We start from the raw sequence: 19524 nt of genomic DNA, 5'->3' as shown, positions 1-19524 counted from the left end.
TTGCGGACGATATCGATATCATTGGTATCAACCGTAGAGCAGTGGTAGAGGCCTTCAGTCCTTTCAGGAGGGAAGCTGCGAGAATAGGGCTCATCATTAAATCTGCCAAAACGAAATACATGGTGGCTGGTAGAGAACGTGGTAGCTAGGACAGGACGTGATAAGTGGCTTCTAGTTATTCTTCTTTTCGTTCAAAATTGCCCTCATGAAACATTTGTGATTTTTCGGCACGACGCTTGCCAGTGTTTCCAAAAATGTTTAATTAGCATAATATAAATATCAAGGATTTTCCAAGTTCTGGATTTCAATTTTAATTAATTCATTTGATAATGCTAGTTCAATTGATTTAAAGATATATGTCAAATTTATTTGAACTAGCCATAATTTCAACTCATTTTGGGTTCCTCTTGCTTTTCATGAAATGAATCTGCTATTGTTTACCATACGTAGTTTCAAAAACATGAATAACATTTCGAATGTTGATTTTTATAGACATTAGACATTACACAGTATAGTGTATAAAAAAGGTTCAAAAAATTGTTGAACCAAAAGCTGTTCATTCACTTGGTAAGCAAAAACAGTGTGAACAAAAAATACCGATAGTTTTCGCAGCACGGCCAACCGTACCGACTAATAATAAAATTTAACAGTGTGCTAAGTAAAAACGACCAATCAGAGAAGGCTTCCGCTTTGACAGAACTTTGGGTGATATTTGGTTTCTCTTGTCACGCCCTGTCCTAGCGTGGTAGCACTACTCGAAAGTACCAACCTCTGTAAAAAAAACCTCTGTTTGAGTAGTTTATGGAGGTTGTGTATCTGCGCAGCCCTGCATTTGTCTCGTTTCCACTCGAAAAATGCAGCATTGATTTTGTAAACAACTTTTTGACAGTTTCTTAAGGGATTTTGTTATGGGCTCGAGTAGAGCCGCGATGAAGAAAATTCATTTCGTACATTTCCGTCGAGCAGTTCAAACTGGTGTTGGTACCGGGTGATGTGGGGCAAAGAGGGGGGAAAAGGCCCGTGCTAAACTTGCACCACATACTTAGACATACGTAACACTGGCGATTTTTTTTTTTGGTACTCTTTGCCCCACATCACCCGGTACCAACGCCAGTATGAACTGCTCGACGAAAATGAACGGAATGAATTTTCTTCATAGCGACTCTACTCGAGCCCTCAACAAAATCCCTTATGAAACTGTCAAAAAGTTCTTTACAAAATCAATGCTGCATTTTTCGAGTGGGAACGAGACAAATGCAGGGCTGCGCAGGTACACAACCTCCATAAACTACTCAAGCAGAGGTTTTTTTTTACAGAGGTTGGTACTTTCGAGTAGTTCATTTTGTACCAACAATTTTGGAAGATTTCTTCCTGAGTGTTACGTATGTCTTATGTATGTGCCATGACCCTATTAAGCGTAGGATTTTGCGTTTGCGCCAAACACCATTTTCTAGTTTGCCGCCAAGGAGTGAACGCAAAATCCTACGCTCAAAAATACCAACAGCTGGTCGACCGGCCTCTTTCAACGTCCATGCTTCATAACCGTAGAGGGCTACGGGAGGAATTAGTGTTTTGTAGAGTGCAAGCACATACATAAGACATACGTAACACTCAGGAAGAAATCTTCCAAAATTGTTGGTACAAAATAAACTACTCGAAAGTACCAACCTCTGTAAAAAAAAACCTCTGCTTGAGTAGTTTATGGAGGTTGTGTACCTGCGCAGCCCTGCATTTGTCTCGTTCCCACTCGAAAAATGCAGCATTGATTTTGTAAAGAACTTTTTGACAGTTTCGTAAGGGATTTTGTTGAGGGCTCGAGTAGAGTCGCTATGAAGAAAATTCATTCCGTTCATTTTCGTCGAGCAGTTCAAACTGGTGTTGGTACCGGGTGATGTGGGGCACGTTTGCAGTGGGCTGGGCATGATTGCAGTAGGCTGGGCATGAAGCTAGAATGCCGGAAGAACGACCAGCGAAGACTATATTTAGCAGAAACCCCGATAGAGGCCGTCGATTTCGAGGTAGGCCTCGCACCCGTTGGATGTGTGCTGTCGACGAGGATGCCCGGGAAATGGGTGTTAGGGGAGATTGGAGGATAGCAGCCCAAGACCGAGTAAAATGGCGACGTATTCTGGATTCGGCATTGAATCGATAATCGGTCTGTCGTCGTAAAAGTAAAGCATGTAATAACTCAGCTGAAAGAGTGCAATTTTCTGAGCAAAACGTGATTTTCGAAAAATGTTTGTACTAACAAAATATTCGATAGCCGACATTACTGAATGTTCGGCACAAACACAGGCCTTAGACGCGCCTATATGCTCTTGCACTGGGTTGTATGTGACTTTTTTGTGGCTCCATTTCCATTTAGAACCCACCGTGGTTCCAATATTTTGCTTGTTATTTTTCGGTCATAAAAAATGGCGTCTTCTCATAGGACTAGTCAAACATAAATGACATTTTACATTGCTTAAAATTCAGCAAAGTACCGTCAAAATTATTGACATTTCACATTGTGTTCAGTAACAGTAACAGATCATTGCACGATGACGTCACAAAACAACAAGAAGAAAGGGATTTGACAGTTGACGCGGGTTTGTTTACATAAATTAAAAGTAAAATTTTCGGCTCTAATAAAAATGCGGAAGTGCCTTGTTGAAAATAGGGTGTTTTAGGGGTATGTATATTATTTTTTGTTTTGATAAGAAATTCCAAAAGAAATACATATTCTTCTGACTTTTCTTAATTTAAACAGCAAAACTATTGAAAAAATCGATTTCAAATTTTAACAACTGTAAAGCCTGTAGTACACTCTTTGTCTAATGGTCAAATATTTGACCTTCTGACATAATGGTCAAATTTATTTGACATAATGGTTGTTGTTTGCCCCATGTTAAAATTGGGGAGTGACAAACAATTATCTTTGACCAAATTTTTATCTGTCAAAAAGTGCCAAATATTTGACGCTTGGTCAAAGAGTGTAATACAGGCTTAAGTGGTTTTAAGACATACCCTACCGTCAAGAAATCATGGCACAGGGAGGCCAGGTCATTTTTCAAATATCTTCACACTCCACAAAACAATGTCTTTATACTTATGAAATCTGTAAACACGGTCCCCGTTGAAAGTTTACAAAACTTCCAGTGACACATTAAATCGAGTGCGGTTAATCAACCGACTATCAGGCTTCCACTTATTGGCCCTGACGACTCTGTTGATATTAGTTTGGTTTTTACTTGCGAAAGTGAAGGAGGGAAATATTTTTGCTTTTGTTTTCACACATAAATTGACAATTGCAAATGAGAATTCGCGTAGGTGCGAACAGCCATAAAAATCTTTTTTACTTGTGTCAGGGCCAATTCACACGCGCTCAAATGTTTTTAATATTAAGACATGTCTACATCTGGCATCCCTGTCAGGACACGTGAACCAGGATTATATTTTCCACAAGCCAGCAGCGGAAATGTCACTTTGATTACTATCAGGGCTATATTCCCCAAAAACCAGCAACAGCAATAGAGCTTTCTGACAGCTCAGTCACGCACACTAAACTCGGATTGTTTGCCTCATAAATGACTCTTGTTTAACTCTCCCGGGGTTAAGCAAATCGAGGAATATAGTCTTTTTTGAGTTGCTCGGTACTGGAAATCAAATACTCGTTTTGTAGGATACTATCCGTAAACAAATCACACAATCCGCGTAGGAATAAATTAAGTTTCGAGTCAGTGAAAGAAAATGAAAATTCCGCAATCAATGCAGGCATTTTGACAGCACATTGTTGGCCTCATTTTCAACCCGACTTACACGGTGTCAAGTGCACCAATACATGCACAATTGGAGAGGTCTATGTCACTCTGTGCACTACTTGCCAGTTAGTAAAAATTTGAAACAAATATAATTTTCCAATTTTAAAATCAAAGAAAACCCGTAGAGATCTTAGACAAATTACGAAATGCATACTGAATGGTCGGTTATCGATTAGTATAAGAAAAATCAGGTTTTTTTTTTTTAAATTAAAACCTCCTATTGCGTTTCCAAGAATCCTTTTCGTACTTGTATCATTCATTTTCACTTCTATCACATAAAAAGTGAATGGAACACCTTGTAAACAAACCCGTGGGAAGTATCAGAAAAGTGAGGTTATCTTCCGTGTGCAATGATCTATCACACCAAATTTCTAAATCCAGATTCAGCAATCTTTACTGAAATTCAACAATAAAAACCATGTACTGAAATTTCAGCAATTTAAATGTGTACTGAAAATTCAGCAATTCGTTTTGCTCTACCGACATTCAGCAATCTTACCTTCGATTACTGAATATACAGCAATGTACTGTCAAAATGAAAAAAATGGTGCTTGTCAATATATTTAGTCCGCGCGCGTAAAAAAAGCTTGTTCACGCGTGATAAAGGCTTGAACGCCGACTATTGAGACATGCAAGAAGTGTTTGATGAGTGGAAAAATTAATTTAATTTTGTTTTTCTTTAGTTCAGTGGAGGAAGATGGCGAAAGCATATCGAATTAACGGATCGGACTTGGGCGACACAATACTCGAGGATAAATTTTCTCTTAGTGACATGGTTAAAGCACATACATTATGTATGTGGTGAAAGGTTAACAAATAATAAGCAAAAAATCGACTTTCAACGTGTTTTAAAATCTACACGAAGAATTCCCACTGAACTGATATCACCGACATTGTCGGTGCTGATATTTCACTAATTTAACGGACATTCGCTGGAAATTCAGTAATAGTCCGTCAGCCATGAATGACAATTCACATTGCTGAAAATTCAACAAAGTACCGTCAAAAAGAATGACATTTCACATTGCTGAAACATTCAGTAATATTTCATTGCTGAAATGATTACTAAAATTTCAACGTGGCAAAATTCAGTAAAAGTTTACAGAATTTCAGTAAAGAAAGTTTGGTGTGTATACACTAAACTTTTTTTGCTGAAATTCAATAAACTTTCACTGAATTTTGCCACGCTGAAACATCAGTAATCCATTCAGCAATAAAAAATTACTGAATGTTTCAGCAATATGAGATGTCATTCTGTTTGACGGGACTTTACTGAATTTTCAGCAATATGAAATGTCATCCATGTTTGACAGACTTTTACTGAATTTCCAGCAATTTTCAAAGCGTTGCCGAATATTCAGCAATGTCGGCCGCCGCACATTTTGACAGTACTTTGCTGATAGAATTCAGCAAAGGTCCGTCAGATTACTGAAATATCAGTTGAGTGGGAATTCTTTATATGGGTTTGAAAACACGTTTAAAATTGATCTTTTCTTAAGATTTATTTCATCTTACCCTTATTGCACAAATATGAGCATTTTTATTGTAAAATGTGCCGCCAAAGTCCATTCAATGGCCGAGGAACATATGCCAATGCCCTCTACCGTACAGTGAACTGAAAAAAAGAAGATTAATTGACTTCTATTCACCAAATAGTTCATGTTCTACAGCACTCCCTCGAGCTCCGGATCCACTTACAAAATAATTTTCTTCCCGGCAAATCTTTACGCGTAATAACCAAATTGATAACAAACTATTTTTTTCATTTTGACAGCCGCAATGCATGTCAGTCGATGACAGATACCGAATATTTAGCAATGGAAGCAAATGCTGAATTTCCAGTACACTGTTAGATAGCTTAAACACATACATAAGACATACGTAACACTCAGGAAGAAATCTTCCAAAAAAGTTGGTACAAAATGAACTACTCGAAAGTACCAACCTCTGTAAAAAAAACCTCTGTTTGAGTTGTTTTTGAAGGCAGTGTACCTGCGCAGCCCTGCATTTGTCTCGTTCCTACTCGAAAAATGCTGCATTGATTTTGTAAATAACTTTTTGACAGTTCCTTATGGGATTTTCTTTGGGACTCGATAAGGCCGAGAAAAAGAAAATTCATTTTGTTCATTATTTATCGAGCAGTTTGACAGGGCGAGGTACGGAGTACTATGGGGCAACGTGTACCAGAAAAAAACGCCAGTGTTACGTATGTCTTATGTATGTGGCTTAAATTTCAGTATACGGTTTTTATTGTTGAAATTCAGTAAAGATTACTGAATTTGGTCCTCGGGAGTTTGGCGTGTAACCTTAACTATTTTTACCGTTTTCACGAATCGACATGTAAATTCATTTCAGCGTGCACTGTCACCGGTCGTACAAGAATACAAAGGGAAAAGACGGAAAACATACAGGCAAAATTTTTAAAAAATAGTAAAACATTAAATTATCTCAGTACAAATCACTTGAATTTAAAATATGTTTCATCTTGGTTACTGTGAATAACTGTGCTTTATCGAAGTGCATTGAAATGAAAATGAAAAATGAGCCCACTTCAACGATGGGGAAGAAAGACGTTACGATAAAGGTAGAGGAGATCACGATATCCGATATGCTGGAAACGGTATCGGTGCAAACAAGCACTAATAATGACGACCATTCCGGTGAGCCGGCAGCAATGACAACAGTTCCACCAAAGGGTCCAAATGTTGTGAAACCAATAATAAGCAGCGTGGTTAAATTGGAAACGCCGACATCTGAAACTGCATTGGTTGATGGAAAATTTGCCGGCTTCAATTCCAGGTGATTGTTTGCTTCTTTTGAAAAATTTAATATCCTAAATGTTAAGTTAGATTCTTAAAAATAACCAAGTTTTTGAACATTGTAACTATTAAGATCAAGACAGGGATAGTTGCACTAGCAATAAAAGCATGGCTTGAGATTTTAAAGCTTTATTTTGGATCTCGGGTATCCAGAAACATCGTCAGTTTCGGAGCTCTTTTTATGATCTCACAATCTATCAGACACTTTTTCCTGTTGCAGTGATGCGAAGGAATTGGAGACGATTTCTACCGCCGTTGACGCTGACAGCTGTAATATCTGTGGCAAGCACTACGATAACAAAAAATCATTGCGGAACCACTTCTATCGTCACAAGCCAAATGAATATGAGTGCGATATTTGCAGCAAAAAATATTACGACAAATGCGCACTGAAGCGACACATGAGAATCCACAGCAACGAAACAAATAGAAAAAAACGTCATCTCGAGGTCCACACGAAAGTCCACAACGGCAAGCGACTGTTCGAATGTGAAATATGCAGCAAAAAATTCGTCAAATTTAGCGTACTGAACTATCACATGACGATTCACACCGGGAATGAGCAATTCGGATGTGAAGTGTGTGGTAAACGCTTCTCTCTGAAAGGAAATCTTACATTACATCGGAGAACGCACAGTACTGATCGCCCGCACAGTTGCACAATTTGCAAAAAGGATTTCATATTCCGACACAAACTGAAAATCCACATGGCTACTCACACAGACAAGCGACTTTTCAAGTGCGAAATCTGTGGCGCCTCATTGAAAACTCCACAAACCCTTGAAAAACACTTGCAATCACACAGCTTACCGCATCTCCACCAGTGTGCGATTTGTGGGAAAGAATTCCCATACCGTCATCGGCTGGTATTGCACATGGCCACCCACACAGTGGAGCGTCCCTTCAAATGTGATATCTGTGGTTCATCGTACAAGTCGCTCAATGCACTGAAGGCACACCAAAAGAGACGCACCTGTACCCCCGCGTAGTCTCTCTTGAATGTGATCAATGCGGGAAACAGTTCGCCACCCGTCACGGTCTCGGGTCTCACAGGAAGATTGATTAAAATATGAATTGGAAGAAGCTTCGTAATTGATGATTGGCTTGTCAAAAATTCAACCACCAAAAATAAATATAACAAACCGTGGATTGCCTTCTTTTGGTCATGCTGTCATCCTGGAATGCAGTTTTCAAATTCTTCCAATTTACTTGCTTGATCCTGAGGTAGATGTAAGGAAGTGCAGCTGTGACTGTGCACTTAATAAGAAAAACATGTCTGATTTGTAGCAACTGTTAGAGTGGATTTTATTTGCGTTAGTTAATGAATATTTTTTGTATGTAACGAATCGACTAAGACCATTTGTATCACTTATCAATTTTCGTTTGTTATTAATTTTCGCCTTAGATGCTTTTGCGTTTTTTCGTGCGCCCTTAACTCGCTGTTTGTCTTGCACGCAAAAACGCAAATATCACATGTGTACGGTCGTTCTTCCGAGTGAGCGTTTCCATGGGATTGCAGATTATAAAATGTCTTAAATGATGAGCTACAAATATTGCATTGAAAAGGCCGTTCATTTGAGTGGCTAATCATGTGCTCCCGTAGCCTATAAGCAAATGGAAACGTTTTCTCGCAAATTTCGCATTCATGCGAGCTCTCCGAGAACTCCAAGGAGTGCTTTTTCTGATGTTTCCGCAAACCACCAGCTGATTTATACGATGAATCGCAAATTTCACAATTGAAAAATTTTTCTTCAGACGCATCCACATGCGCCACAAGATTTTTTTCGGATGTGATGCTTCCACGATTGGAATTATGCTTTTGTGTGTGCTTTTTTAGACCATTGCGTGACCTAAATGATAGTCCGCAAATATCGCATTTGAAAAACAGTTCAGTAGTATGGCAAAACGAGTGCTCCTTCAGCCAAGAAGGAAAAGGAAACCCTTTTCCGCAAATTTCGCATTCATATGGCCTCTCGGAGGTGTGACTTTTCTTATGAAATTTCACATCTCGCGCTGATTTGAATGATAAACCGCAAATACCGCATTTAAAAGGCCGTTCTTCAGTATGAGAACTCATGTGCGTTATGAGTTCTGCTCTATGCCGATGAGCTTTCCCACAAATCGTACACTCGTGTAGTTTTGCGTTGCTCAAGGTGGTGCGTTGATGAAGCTCCAGATGTAAGTGAAGTGCTCTAAATTGTCTGTACTGTTTACCACATATGTCACAGGTGTATTTCACTGATCCTTCACTTCGGCTGTTATCAGTCTGATTTGGCTCCAAATTTTCTGTGTTGCTGCAACAGAAAACATAAAACAAATTGGTTTACAATCATAGTGATATTATTATAGAGTCTGATCGAGAGAACTCGCAAAAGCGATGAACAGTTAATCTACACATAAAGCTATCTACGTATGAAGCTCATTCAACATTAGACATGTAAAATACTTACCCTGGGGATGGCTCGACCTTGTGGATCTTCATATGGTTTTTCAGAATACTACGTCTCTTATACGTTGCGTCACAGATGTCGCATTTAAAGGGTCGCGCATCGCTGTGAGTGCGCATATGTTCCACGAGACTACTGTTATCTGCGAATGTTTTACCGCAGGTCACACATTTATAAGGGCAATCTGTGCGGTGTATCTTCATGTGGTTTGATAAATATGATTTTAGGGAAAAAAGTTGCTTGCAAATGTCACACTCATAATTCCGGTCTCCTGTATGCGCATTCTTATGGTTCCGCATACGTAGAGCTGTGCGAAACGTTATACCACAGATATCACACACAAAAGGACGTTCCCTGGTATGTATTCTTCTATGATCATCCAAGCAGTATTTTGAGCTTAAATCTTTGTTGCAGAACTCGCATGTGAACTTTTTCCGCGAACGATCACGAACGCTGGTATTGTGTCTTAAATCAATAAAATTTTTGAAACAGAAATAAAAGCGGGAGAAAATATGTATATTAGATTATATTATCATCATAGGTAAAGGTACACCAGTTTGTATTTTTCAACAGAAGTCATATTTATGATATATCAATATTCTTTTCAGTTTATCTTAGTGATTTAACAAACAGATTAAATCACAAACTCTTCAGTCTGATAATTTCAGTCTTGTGACTGAAAGTTTTGTATACACATTGAATAATCCACAGTTACAACTTAACAAAAAAGCAGGAACAAAATTACCTGGAACCAGAAACTGCAATAACATCGCCAACTGCCTCAGTCTCCGCTTCATCGGTGATGTTTGTTACAGGTTCTTGTTTTATATTCGTTGAACTTCTCTCTAGGGCGTTCGTTACGGTCGGTTCACCGGAGCACCGATCGATGATACCTAGTGTAATTTCCTCTTCCGCAGTCACAGCTTCTGATAAAAGAACCTCTTCTACCTTTATTGTGGAAGTGAATTCTTCCACCTTTATTTGGCTGAATTCTTCCATTCCGCACAAATAACCAACGTGTGTAGGTAATAGAAAAGAAAAAAACCTTTTTGTTTCAAAAACATCCGCCGAGTTCATGAATGTTTTCCCAAGTCGAGTCGAGGTAAACAAAAACATGGCGTGCACGCTAAAGGCATACTGATGTACAAAATGTACAAAATTACTCCGGAAAAAAATCCACTGAATCAATTCCGGACGAATCTTACAAAGACTACAAAACTCAAAAAAGACAAACAAAGTTTTCAATCAAAAATTCAAATCCTAAATAACGGTGGAACAATATAAATGTCATCCAAATACTCTAATGAAAGCAAAATTGTTCTAGCTTTGTACATGGTAAACCTAAAACTTGAATTTCAGTCGCTTTACATTGTACACTGTTCGTTCGCTAACTGGGCTGAGGGCCTAGCCCAGTTAACGAATGTCGCTCGCTAACTGGGCTGACATTTCAAATGTCGTCAAATATCGAGGGGGATTCGGATGTAATCGCGCTAGGCAAAACTCAGCGAAAATTGGAAAACGTTTTAAACAAATACACTAAAAATCCTTATTGATGAACGGAAAATGAGAAAAAATAAATTGTTGGCCTTGCGTGTGCTTTATTCTCACTAACCGTTGCCTGGAAACATGTTCTTTTCATGAAATATTTATTCGACCTGGAAACCAGTAGATGGATATCTAGTGGATCGCATATATGATGACAACCAAAATCCATTGAACTGAAAAAATCATTCTCAATTTACTATTCATGTGCCCCTATCTCGTTTTGACAGCAATATAACAAACGCTGATTTTTGACGTTCATCTGCTTTTTAACTGGGCTATAGCCCAGTTAGCGAATGCCCAGTTAAAAAGCAGCCCAGTTAAACAGCACCCAGTTAGCGAACAGTTACTGTATATTCGTGACTCTATAATTTCACCACATACATAACACTGGCGTTTTTTCTGGTACACGTTGCCCCATAGTACTCCCTACCTTACCCTGTCAAACTGCTCGATAAATAATGAACAAAATGATTTTTTTTTCTCGGCCTTACCAAGCCCCAAAGAAAATCTCATAAGGAACTGTCAAAAAGGTATTTACAAAATCAATGCAGCATTTTTCGAGTAGCAACGAGACAATTGCAGGGCTGCGCAGGTACACTGCCTTAAAAAACAACTCAAACAGTGATTTTAATCAGAGTGTGGTACCATTCGAGTAGTTCATTTTGTACCAACTTTTTTGGAAGATTTCTTCCTGAGTATTACATATGTCTTATGTATGTGGTATAACTTACCCTAAACCAAAGTCGAATCACCCTCTACTATTGTGTTCCCGTATCTCAGCATGCCACGATGAACTGCACACACTGCCCAGATAACCAGAAATCGTATAAAAATGGCAATACAAAATCGTATAAACATCCTGTTTCAATCGAAATTGTATAAAGTTCATGTTATAACCAGTTCAAGTTATCTTTCATCATATATGGGTCGTACAGTCCGTGATATGTGACTGCATATTGTTCCTCGTATAAATGCACACAAAAAATCAGGTTTCATCGCAGTAGAGTTGTCTACAGTGCTAAACTTAATTGCAGTGCAAAATTGTAGGATTTCTAAATTATGTGATCCACATTGATATTAATATTCCTTGAAAACTCCTATAACAATTGTAAGAGGATTGCATAATAAATTTTATACAATTTATTTTTTCGTGACAGTTAAAATCGCCTATTATGAAACACGAAATCGTTGAAAAGTAAAGAATGATACCATTTTTATGTCAAAATAGCTGACCCGGCGAACTTCGTCCCGCCTATTTTAGTGTTTAATTTAATCATTTTAAACATTTCAAATTCATTGATTCCTTGCGATTTGTTTATATCGTTTTAAATGATTGGTTTTATCGGAACGACTACATCCTCGACTTTTGGCTTTTGTACATCACCTCTGGGTGCATTTCAGTTATTTTCGTTGTTTTCCAGAAACTGAAAGTGGTCATCTTTGAATTCAAAATGGTGTCCAGGGTCAATGCTTGGCTTCTATACATCATTTCGATTACGGAAATATCCATATGTAGTAGTATTCGGTTATTTTCGGCTGTTTCCCAGAAGTTGCCATTTTACAATTCAAACTGGTGTTTGAGGTCAATTTTTAGCTCCTTGTATCATTCTGGATCCGGTGATACACATATTGGGTGTTATTTGGTCACTTCAGGCTATTTTTCAGCAACCGGAAGTCGCCATCTTGGATTTCAAAATGGCATTTGGAGACAATTTCTGGCCCCTGTGCGTCATTCTGCTTTGAGAAACACCCATATTGGGTGTTATTTGGTCATTTTCGGCTGTTTTACAGACACCGGAAGTCGCCATCTTACAATTCGAAATGTTGTCTGAGGTCGATTTGTGGCTTCAGTGCATCATAACAATTCCGGAAATATCCTTATTGGGTGGCATTTGGTCATTTGCCGCTGTTTTTTAGAAACCGGAAGTCGCCATCTTAGATTTCTAAATGGTATTTGGAAACATGCCAGAAGAAGGAAGGGTGTTGAAACGTTAAGGACATGTTTGTTACACCTAAAACATTCACTTGCCAAATTTGGTTTTATTTGCTTGATTGGTTTTCGAGCTGTGCGAAGTTTGAGTTTCATTTGTATGGGACCCCTCTCCTATAGAAGTGGGAGGGGTGTGAAACCATTATGGACATATTTGTTACCCCTAAAAACATCCACCTACCAAATATGGTTCTATTTACTTGGTTGTATTGAACCCCTTTCTTCCAAAAAAAGTGGGGGGGGGGTGTCGAACCAATATGGACATATTTGTTACTCCTAAAAATATCCACATGCCGAATTTGGTTCCCTTTGCTTGGTTAGTTTTTCAGATGTGCAGAAATTTGTGTCTCGTTTGTATGGGACCCCTCCCTTCCAGAAAAGGAGGGGTCTCAAACCATCATAGGAACCTTCCTCGGTCCCTAAAACCCCTACATACAAATTTTCACGTCGATCGGTTCGGGAGTTTCCGAGTCTATATGGATCAGACAGACAGACAGACCGGACTGCATTTTTATAGGTATATTTAATTTAAATTAAAATGTCCCTTTCACCAACCTTGATTTTTAAAATCTAGTTCCTAAAAGATTTAAATAATTGGGTATAAATCATGAACGCAGTTTTGACTAGAAGAAAAACCACCAAAAAAATGGCACATGCAATCGGGTTTCACATAAACACGGGCAACGCCCTAAAAGATTTATAATGTTTGTTGATTGCAATTGCTTGAATCGCCTAACAGTTAAAAAGAAGGTCAATGCAGATCGCATGTTATTATTCCTTCGTATATAAGGCAATATTGAGTTATATATTGACATCAGAGTCTATAAATAGATTTGGGTCAACATCGAAGACAATGAGTGACACTATATACGATTTACAGGTTCATACGATTTGAGGCGTTCAACAAAACTAGATCCGGAGTGATTCGCGATTACGGCGCAACTAATAAAATGTAAACGAATCGTTTTATTACACTATTGGTTTCGAAAAGACTTACGAAATTCATGGCAAGAATCCTTCTTTTGTATAAATCGATAAAATTATTTAAATCAAGCTTTTAGTGAAGGGCGATAAAGCAGTTTACCCAAAACAAAAGATACTTTGGAACTAGGCCCTTTACATTGTTTTGAAGCAACGGACTTATTTGCGTAATATTTCGTAAACAGGCGACAGTAAAGGGCGGATCAACTTTTGTTTCCAAAATTAAGGCACATTTAAAGAGGCGCAACTGAAGAAAAAATAAAAACATGGCGAAAGAAAGATGGGCGTATCTCGTTGTCAGAATGCTTTAAGGCGAAATAGAGGTGGGCGAATCTCGCTGTCAGAATCACCTCCCTGACACCGTAATCTCATTACCTATAGTTTGACAGTACCCCCATCATTACGAACCCCTCGCTCATTATTTGTTACTCTAAAGTGAGTTAGATATGACCCATTTTTGAAAAAAGTGGAGGTACCCTAATTTGAGTACTTTTACGGTTACTCACTTCTGAGTAAGGGAATCATACGTCAAAAACTGATTAGAATCTACTCTGTTTATGCAAACCAGGAATTAACGAAAATGAGTACAAGTTACCCAGTTTGCCTAAATTTGGAAATTTGATGATTTCTGGTTTTTGTAAATCTGACTCAATAAATAAAATAAATTCAGAACAATCAAAATCATAGATTTATTTTTCATCGAAACATTATAAAAGTTTTAAATCATTCACGTGTCTTTATATAATGCGGCAACCAACCGGTTGACAGTTGCCCGTGAACTGTGGTTCATGTTTTTGTACAGTACGCACAGCAGAAAATCCGTCATCATCCGTCACCAAACACTGCGAAGGATTTAAATTGTATCGATTGCATGTATTGGGCACTGTACATCGATACAAATGTTTCCGTTCATTATCACGAATAAAAGCCCGACTTAAAACGGCATCGCAGGACACACAACATGCGGTTGTTCATTTTGAAGAGATGTTTTTTATGTTTTCAAATCCTCTGCAATAATGATGTTGGGCTGAAATTGCTATGGAATATTGTTACATGTTGTTTGTAATGTAATTGATTAGGAAATTATTGATTTGATGAAAGATCAAATACTTACTGCTAGCAAACGACTAAAAAGCGACACCAATTGTTCTTCGGAAACAGATAATATCGCTGTTGAAAACTTTTGACTTATACATATACTCAGGGGTGAGTAAACATCATGGATAATAACTCAAAACTGAGTGAAAAATGGAATAAAAAGTTGTATATCTTAAACTGCGCGAACCATTTTGGTACGTATATTGCCTTCACTTTGGTACTTATAAGCTCATATAGAACGTTATATACAACTTTATCAGATTGTACAAGGGTGCTTATATCTCAACATCAACTGAAATATACGGACCAAATTGTTGGCTGGGTGCCCTGTGGGAGTTTATTTCTGTAACTGAGAGAGTGGTCTCTTCACGCACACTGTGTATAACGACTAATTATATCTACAGCGACGCAAGCGATGACACACTTCAGTTGGTGGCTAACCCCGTCAAACGCGTATCACGGAAGAGCTGCGATGTGCTATATGTATATGAGCGGTGAGACCAAGCAACATTTATGTTTATATTTACGGTGGAAAAAAAATTTGGATATTCAGAGACACGAGAGTTACTCAGATTTGCTCTTGATTTCTCACGTTTTCTCAGAAAAACTCGGAAAAACTCAAATTTATTCACTTTTATCTAAGCTACTCTTTTGCTTGGGAGTTACTCTAATTTACTCAATATTACTCCGAAATTTTCAGATGATTCACATCTTTGATTACCTTGAGAGCAAGAAATATATATGAACGGTGGGACCGAGCAACATTGATTTATATATTTGCGGTGGGAAAAAATTTTAGAAATAGATACTCAGAGACATGAGAGTTACTCAAATTTGCTCTTCATTTTTCAGGTTTTTCCAGAATAACTAGTAGTAAACTGTCTTACCCCTCGGTTTTTTTCCAGAACTGAAGAATCGATCTAAAAAAATCGAAAATGGAAACAGAAAAGATCGATTGCCTGAAGATCGATTTAAGATCGACTAATTTTATAGCGCGCAGCGTATGACATGTTTTTGTTTACCTCTGTAGTTCGACTCGGAAATGGAAATCGATGAATAATTATTTTGCGAATGTTTAAAAATAGTTATGGCATTCCTAGGACATGAATTAGTTGTTTGAGCGAAATGGAGGAACTCAGCCAAATGAAGATGGAAGAATTTACTTCCACAATAAAGGTAGAAGAGGTTCTGATATCAGAAGCTGTGACTGCGGAAGAGGAAACTATACTAGCTATCATCGATCGGTGCTCCGGTGAGCCGACTGTAACGAACGCCCTAGAGAGAAGTTCAACGGATATAAAACAAGAACCTGTGACGGACAACACCGACGAAGCTGAGACTAGGGCAGCTTGTGATGATATTGCAACTTCTAACTCCAGGTAATATTGTTCCTGCTGTGTTTGTTAAGTTGCAACTGCGGATTATTCAATTTGTTTTCCTTCAAAGCTTCCAGTCAAAATTCAAATTATGAGGCTTCAATCAGTCTCAGAATTAAGGGTTTTTGATTTTATGCGTTTGTTAAATCACTCGAAAAAAGATTCACATATCATAAATATTGAGTCGAAAAATTGTCTGTCTGAAAGTTTCTTTGAAAACTACAAATTGGTGGTAAATATCACGATAATATAATATTTTTCCTCGTTTCTTTTCGTTGCAGTAATTTAAATGGTTCGAAAAGGCACAGATCCCGCGTTGGTGGTCATCCGCAGAAAAAAATAAAGACAAAATACAGTTGTGATATTTGCGGCATAACATTCCGTACAGCTAGATATTTTCTGCACCATAAGAAAGCCCATACAGGAGACCGGAATTCTGAGTGTGGCATACAATCGAATTCGATTCACATGAAGATACACCGCAAAGATTGCTCGTATAAATGTCTGATCTGCGTTAAAACATTCACAGATATTTCTAATCTCATGGAACATATGCGCACTCACAGCGATGCGCGACCCTACAAATGCGACATCTGTGACGCAACGTATAAGACACGAGATGCTCTAAAAGATCATAGGAAGATCCACAATGTCGAGCCATAGTAAGTATTCTACATGTTTATTGTAGTGAATGATAATATGCTCCATACGTAGATAGCTTTATGTGTAAATTAAGACAAGATAACTTCTACTCTATTCTGATTTCGAAGTTTAATTAATTGTTTAGGCAGATAAAATCTAAGCCATTTGAACCGTACACCTTTTACATTTGTAGCTATTCTGTTACCTTGCATTTACCATGAAATAAACGAAAGCATACACTGCCGTGTCAAGCATAGTTGTCCCATGTTCTACACAAACTTGGAACGGCAGTATATTCTTGCGATTGTGTAAAAACCTACGAGGAAGATTTAGCTAAAATGCGAAGATTTATTTTTTCATTCTCACACAGTAAAGATATATGTGATGTGAACTCGTCGTTTTTTATTTAAAAGCTAGTTTCTCTTGATCAGTCTCAATTGATCACTGATTGTAAACCCATTTATTTATTTTTTTCTGTTGCAGCAACCGGACTGATAACAGCCGAAGCGACCGATCAGTAAAATACACCTGTGACATATGTGGTAAACAGTACAGACGATTAAGAACACTTCATCTACATCTGGAGCTTCATCTGAGCACCACTGAGATAAAAACTCAAAACACCAAACCACACGAGTGTACGACTTGTGGAAAAGCATTCCAGCATAGATCTCAACTTCTAAGGCACATGCTTTCTCATACTGAAGAACGGCCTTTTGATTGCGATATTTGCGGTTTGTCATTCAAGTCAATTCTACATTTGAATGTGCATACAAAAAGTCACACCTCCGAGAGGCCACATGAATGCGAAATTTGCGGGGAAAAGTTTCTTTTTCCTTCCACGCTTAAGAGGCACTTGTTTGGCCATTCCAACGAACGGCCTTTTAAATGCAACATTTGCGGGCTATCATTGAGGTCAGAACGTAGTATAAGAATTCATAAAGGAAAGCATAATTCCGATCGTGAAAAAGAAGTTCTCAATTGTGACATTTCTTGTTTATCACATAGATCAGCTAATGGTTTGCAAAAACATGAGAAAAAGCCCTCCTTGGAGAGCCCGTTTAAATGCGAAATTTGCGAGAAAAAGTTCCCATTTGTTTACAGACTGAAGCGGCACATGCTTTGCCATTCAAATGAACGGCCTTTCAAATGCAATATTTGCAGCTCATCATTCAAGTCATTCGAAAACCTGAAATTCCATGGAAACGTACACTCGGAAGAACGATACAAATGTGATATATGCGTTTTTTCATGCAAGAAAATTAGCGATTTGAAAAAGCACGAGAAAACGCAAAAGCATCTAATGCGAAAGTTGATCACAAACGAAAATTAATAAGCGGTATTGTTCTATGTCGATTTGTTACATAGAAATTATTAGGGTGAAACAAACGTAGGAGGGCTGGAATAAATGTTTCAATAAACACTTCCCTCTAGCAGTTGCTACAAACCAAACGTGTTTCTATCAGGTTATGTACACAGTGACCTATATCTTCTCTTTCAGCACATGTTACTATCTGAATTTGAAATATGCATTCCAAGATCACGGACTGACCAGACGGATTGGCTTATTGCGAGTCAGCTGACGTCGTCCTGTACAAGTCTATGATCTTTCCTCTAGGACGTCAAGATGAACAGCATAACGAAGTCCAGTTCCAGCGTCGGTGAGTTCTGCGGTCATCCCAAGTCCCTAACACGAAGCAGAGGGGGAAAACTACAATGAAGTGCTTCGAATGCAATGTATGCATTTCGAACATTTTGCGTCAAGGTGTCAGAAGCGAGGGGCCGAGATTATCGCCTTCGCAAAATGCAGCTACAAGAGTGGATACATGGTTCTTCACTGCAAGTACCAAGAAACTGCCTTGTGGCTGAAGGATGTGACTCGGTCACTCGTGCCTTGGGAGAATGCTGAACTGGTTGCCTTGGACGTGGAAGACATTCCTCGTCCGGAAATCTTCCATGCATTCTTCCCCTTAGGCGCGGCTTTTAACGACGAAAGGATAAGAGGCCTCATTGAGAGCCAAAATAGTGATATAACCACGAAAAACTGGCAAATAATAAACCGCACAAACGCAAACAGACATGCCGAACGGACGCTCTACATGGATGAAGATTCGCTGCAGATTCTAGCTAAGCGTCAATTCATGTTAAACTTCCGCTTTGGCGAAACGCAGATTCGTAAAATGAAACAACGACCACGTCAGAACTCTAAGCCGAAGGTAAAGAAGCCTGAACGTACCGATCCCACTAGTCTACTGCCCAACGATTCGATAGCAGGACCTAGCGGTGCCAAACTGTTGGCTCCAAGACCAGCTCCTCGGGACAGAATCGATGTCGACAGGAAAAACAGTGGAAAACGATAATAGTTCCCCACGGGAAGGAAATGCTGGCTCTGCTCCGCCTAATAGACATGAGGAGCAGACTCAAAATAATAATGGAACCAATTAAGTTTCTACAGGCGAACCTCCATTACGCTAAAGGTGCGTCAGCTGTGTTGTGTAGAAGGTTCAAGAAAGAAGGGATGGGCATGGCTCTCATTCAGGAACCATGGTCCAATAAAGGCAAAATACTCGGAATTAAATCGAACAAATGTAAGTTATTTTATGACGAGAATCAGAGTTCGCCTAGAACTGCTATTCTCGCTAATAATACACTGAAATGTTACCCTATTACAAAGTTCATCAAACGCGACATCGTAGCGGTCATGGTCGAGGTACCAACCACCAGAGGAAGGACTGAGATCGTTTTGGCCTCAGCCTACTTCCCTGGTGATGTTCCTGAGGTTCCTCCGCCTGATATCGCAGCGTTCGTCCACTACTGTCGCAGCAC

The 19524-nt window shown here is 38.7% G+C and overlaps 4 protein-coding genes and 1 long non-coding RNA gene across 7 annotated transcripts; 4 read left to right on the top strand and 1 right to left on the bottom strand.

Moving 5' to 3' along the window:
- The first annotated feature begins 5097 nt into the window (after window positions 1-5097).
- On the top strand, window positions 5098-8050 carry LOC129722873 (oocyte zinc finger protein XlCOF26-like). The gene is made up of 2 exons (XM_055676686.1): window positions 5098-6599; window positions 6840-8050. The coding sequence occupies exons 1-2, from the start codon at window positions 6328-6330 to the stop codon at window positions 7606-7608; spliced, it is 1041 nt and encodes a 346-aa protein (XP_055532661.1). The 5' UTR covers window positions 5098-6327; the 3' UTR covers window positions 7609-8050.
- Window positions 7802-10178, bottom strand: LOC129722808 (zinc finger protein ZFP2-like). Of its 2 annotated transcripts, none has more exons than XM_055676589.1 (3): window positions 9812-10178; window positions 9070-9519; window positions 7802-8913 (listed from the first exon to the last, which is right to left on the bottom strand). In XM_055676589.1, the coding sequence occupies exons 1-3, from the start codon at window positions 10141-10143 to the stop codon at window positions 7992-7994; spliced, it is 1704 nt and encodes a 567-aa protein (XP_055532564.1). In that variant the 5' UTR covers window positions 10144-10178; the 3' UTR covers window positions 7802-7991. The 2 variants fall into 2 exon arrangements, with proteins under 2 accessions (XP_055532564.1, XP_055532555.1); XM_055676580.1 differs by having other exon boundaries at window positions 7803-8913; window positions 9070-9531.
- On the top strand, window positions 8437-10858 carry LOC129722883 (uncharacterized). Of its 2 annotated transcripts, none has more exons than XR_008727671.1 (3): window positions 8437-9423; window positions 9481-9607; window positions 9675-10858. It is a non-coding gene; the product is annotated as an uncharacterized LOC129722883 (long non-coding RNA). The 2 variants fall into 2 exon arrangements; XR_008727670.1 differs by having other exon boundaries at window positions 9481-9613.
- A 4790-nt stretch (window positions 10859-15648) lies between these two features.
- On the top strand, window positions 15649-18194 carry LOC129722844 (zinc finger protein 135-like). Its single transcript, XM_055676636.1, has 3 exons — window positions 15649-16059; window positions 16338-16718; window positions 17182-18194. Exons 1-3 carry the CDS (start codon window positions 15806-15808, stop codon window positions 18029-18031), a joined length of 1485 nt encoding a protein of 494 aa, XP_055532611.1. The 5' UTR covers window positions 15649-15805; the 3' UTR covers window positions 18032-18194.
- Window positions 18195-18300: 106 nt separating this feature from the next.
- Window positions 18301-19058, top strand: LOC129716615 (uncharacterized). The gene is made up of 2 exons (XM_055666450.1): window positions 18301-18359; window positions 18464-19058. The coding sequence occupies exons 1-2, from the start codon at window positions 18301-18303 to the stop codon at window positions 19056-19058; spliced, it is 654 nt and encodes a 217-aa protein (XP_055522425.1).
- The last annotated feature ends 466 nt before the right edge of the window (window positions 19059-19524 follow it).

This window comes from Wyeomyia smithii, chromosome 1, assembly GCF_029784165.1.
Source record: "Wyeomyia smithii strain HCP4-BCI-WySm-NY-G18 chromosome 1, ASM2978416v1, whole genome shotgun sequence".
Classification (NCBI taxonomy): Eukaryota; Metazoa; Arthropoda; class Insecta; order Diptera; family Culicidae; genus Wyeomyia; species Wyeomyia smithii.
This window is presented reverse-complemented; position numbering and strand designations above follow the sequence as displayed.

Coding starts and splice junctions, on each gene's coding strand:
- LOC129722873 (XM_055676686.1), top strand. CDS start 6,328: ATGAAAATGAAAAATGAGCCCACTTCAACGATGGGGAAGAAAGACGTT. Junction 6,600..6,839: donor TTTGCCGGCTTCAATTCCAG/GTGATTGTTTGC, acceptor TTCCTGTTGCAG/TGATGCGAAGGAATTGGAGA.
- LOC129722808 (XM_055676580.1), bottom strand. CDS start 10,143: ATGAACTCGGCGGATGTTTTTGAAACAAAAAGGTTTTTTTCTTTTCTA. Junction 9,532..9,811: donor ATTGCAGTTTCTGGTTCCAG/GTAATTTTGTTC, acceptor TATTGATTTAAG/ACACAATACCAGCGTTCGTG. Junction 8,914..9,069: donor AAGGTCGAGCCATCCCCAGG/GTAAGTATTTTA, acceptor TTTCTGTTGCAG/CAACACAGAAAATTTGGAGC.
- LOC129722844 (XM_055676636.1), top strand. CDS start 15,806: ATGGAGGAACTCAGCCAAATGAAGATGGAAGAATTTACTTCCACAATA. Junction 16,060..16,337: donor ATTGCAACTTCTAACTCCAG/GTAATATTGTTC, acceptor TTTTCGTTGCAG/TAATTTAAATGGTTCGAAAA. Junction 16,719..17,181: donor ATCCACAATGTCGAGCCATA/GTAAGTATTCTA, acceptor TTTCTGTTGCAG/CAACCGGACTGATAACAGCC.
- LOC129716615 (XM_055666450.1), top strand. CDS start 18,301: ATGATCTTTCCTCTAGGACGTCAAGATGAACAGCATAACGAAGTCCAG. Junction 18,360..18,463: donor GAAGTCCAGTTCCAGCGTCG/GTGAGTTCTGCG, acceptor TTTTGCGTCAAG/GTGTCAGAAGCGAGGGGCCG.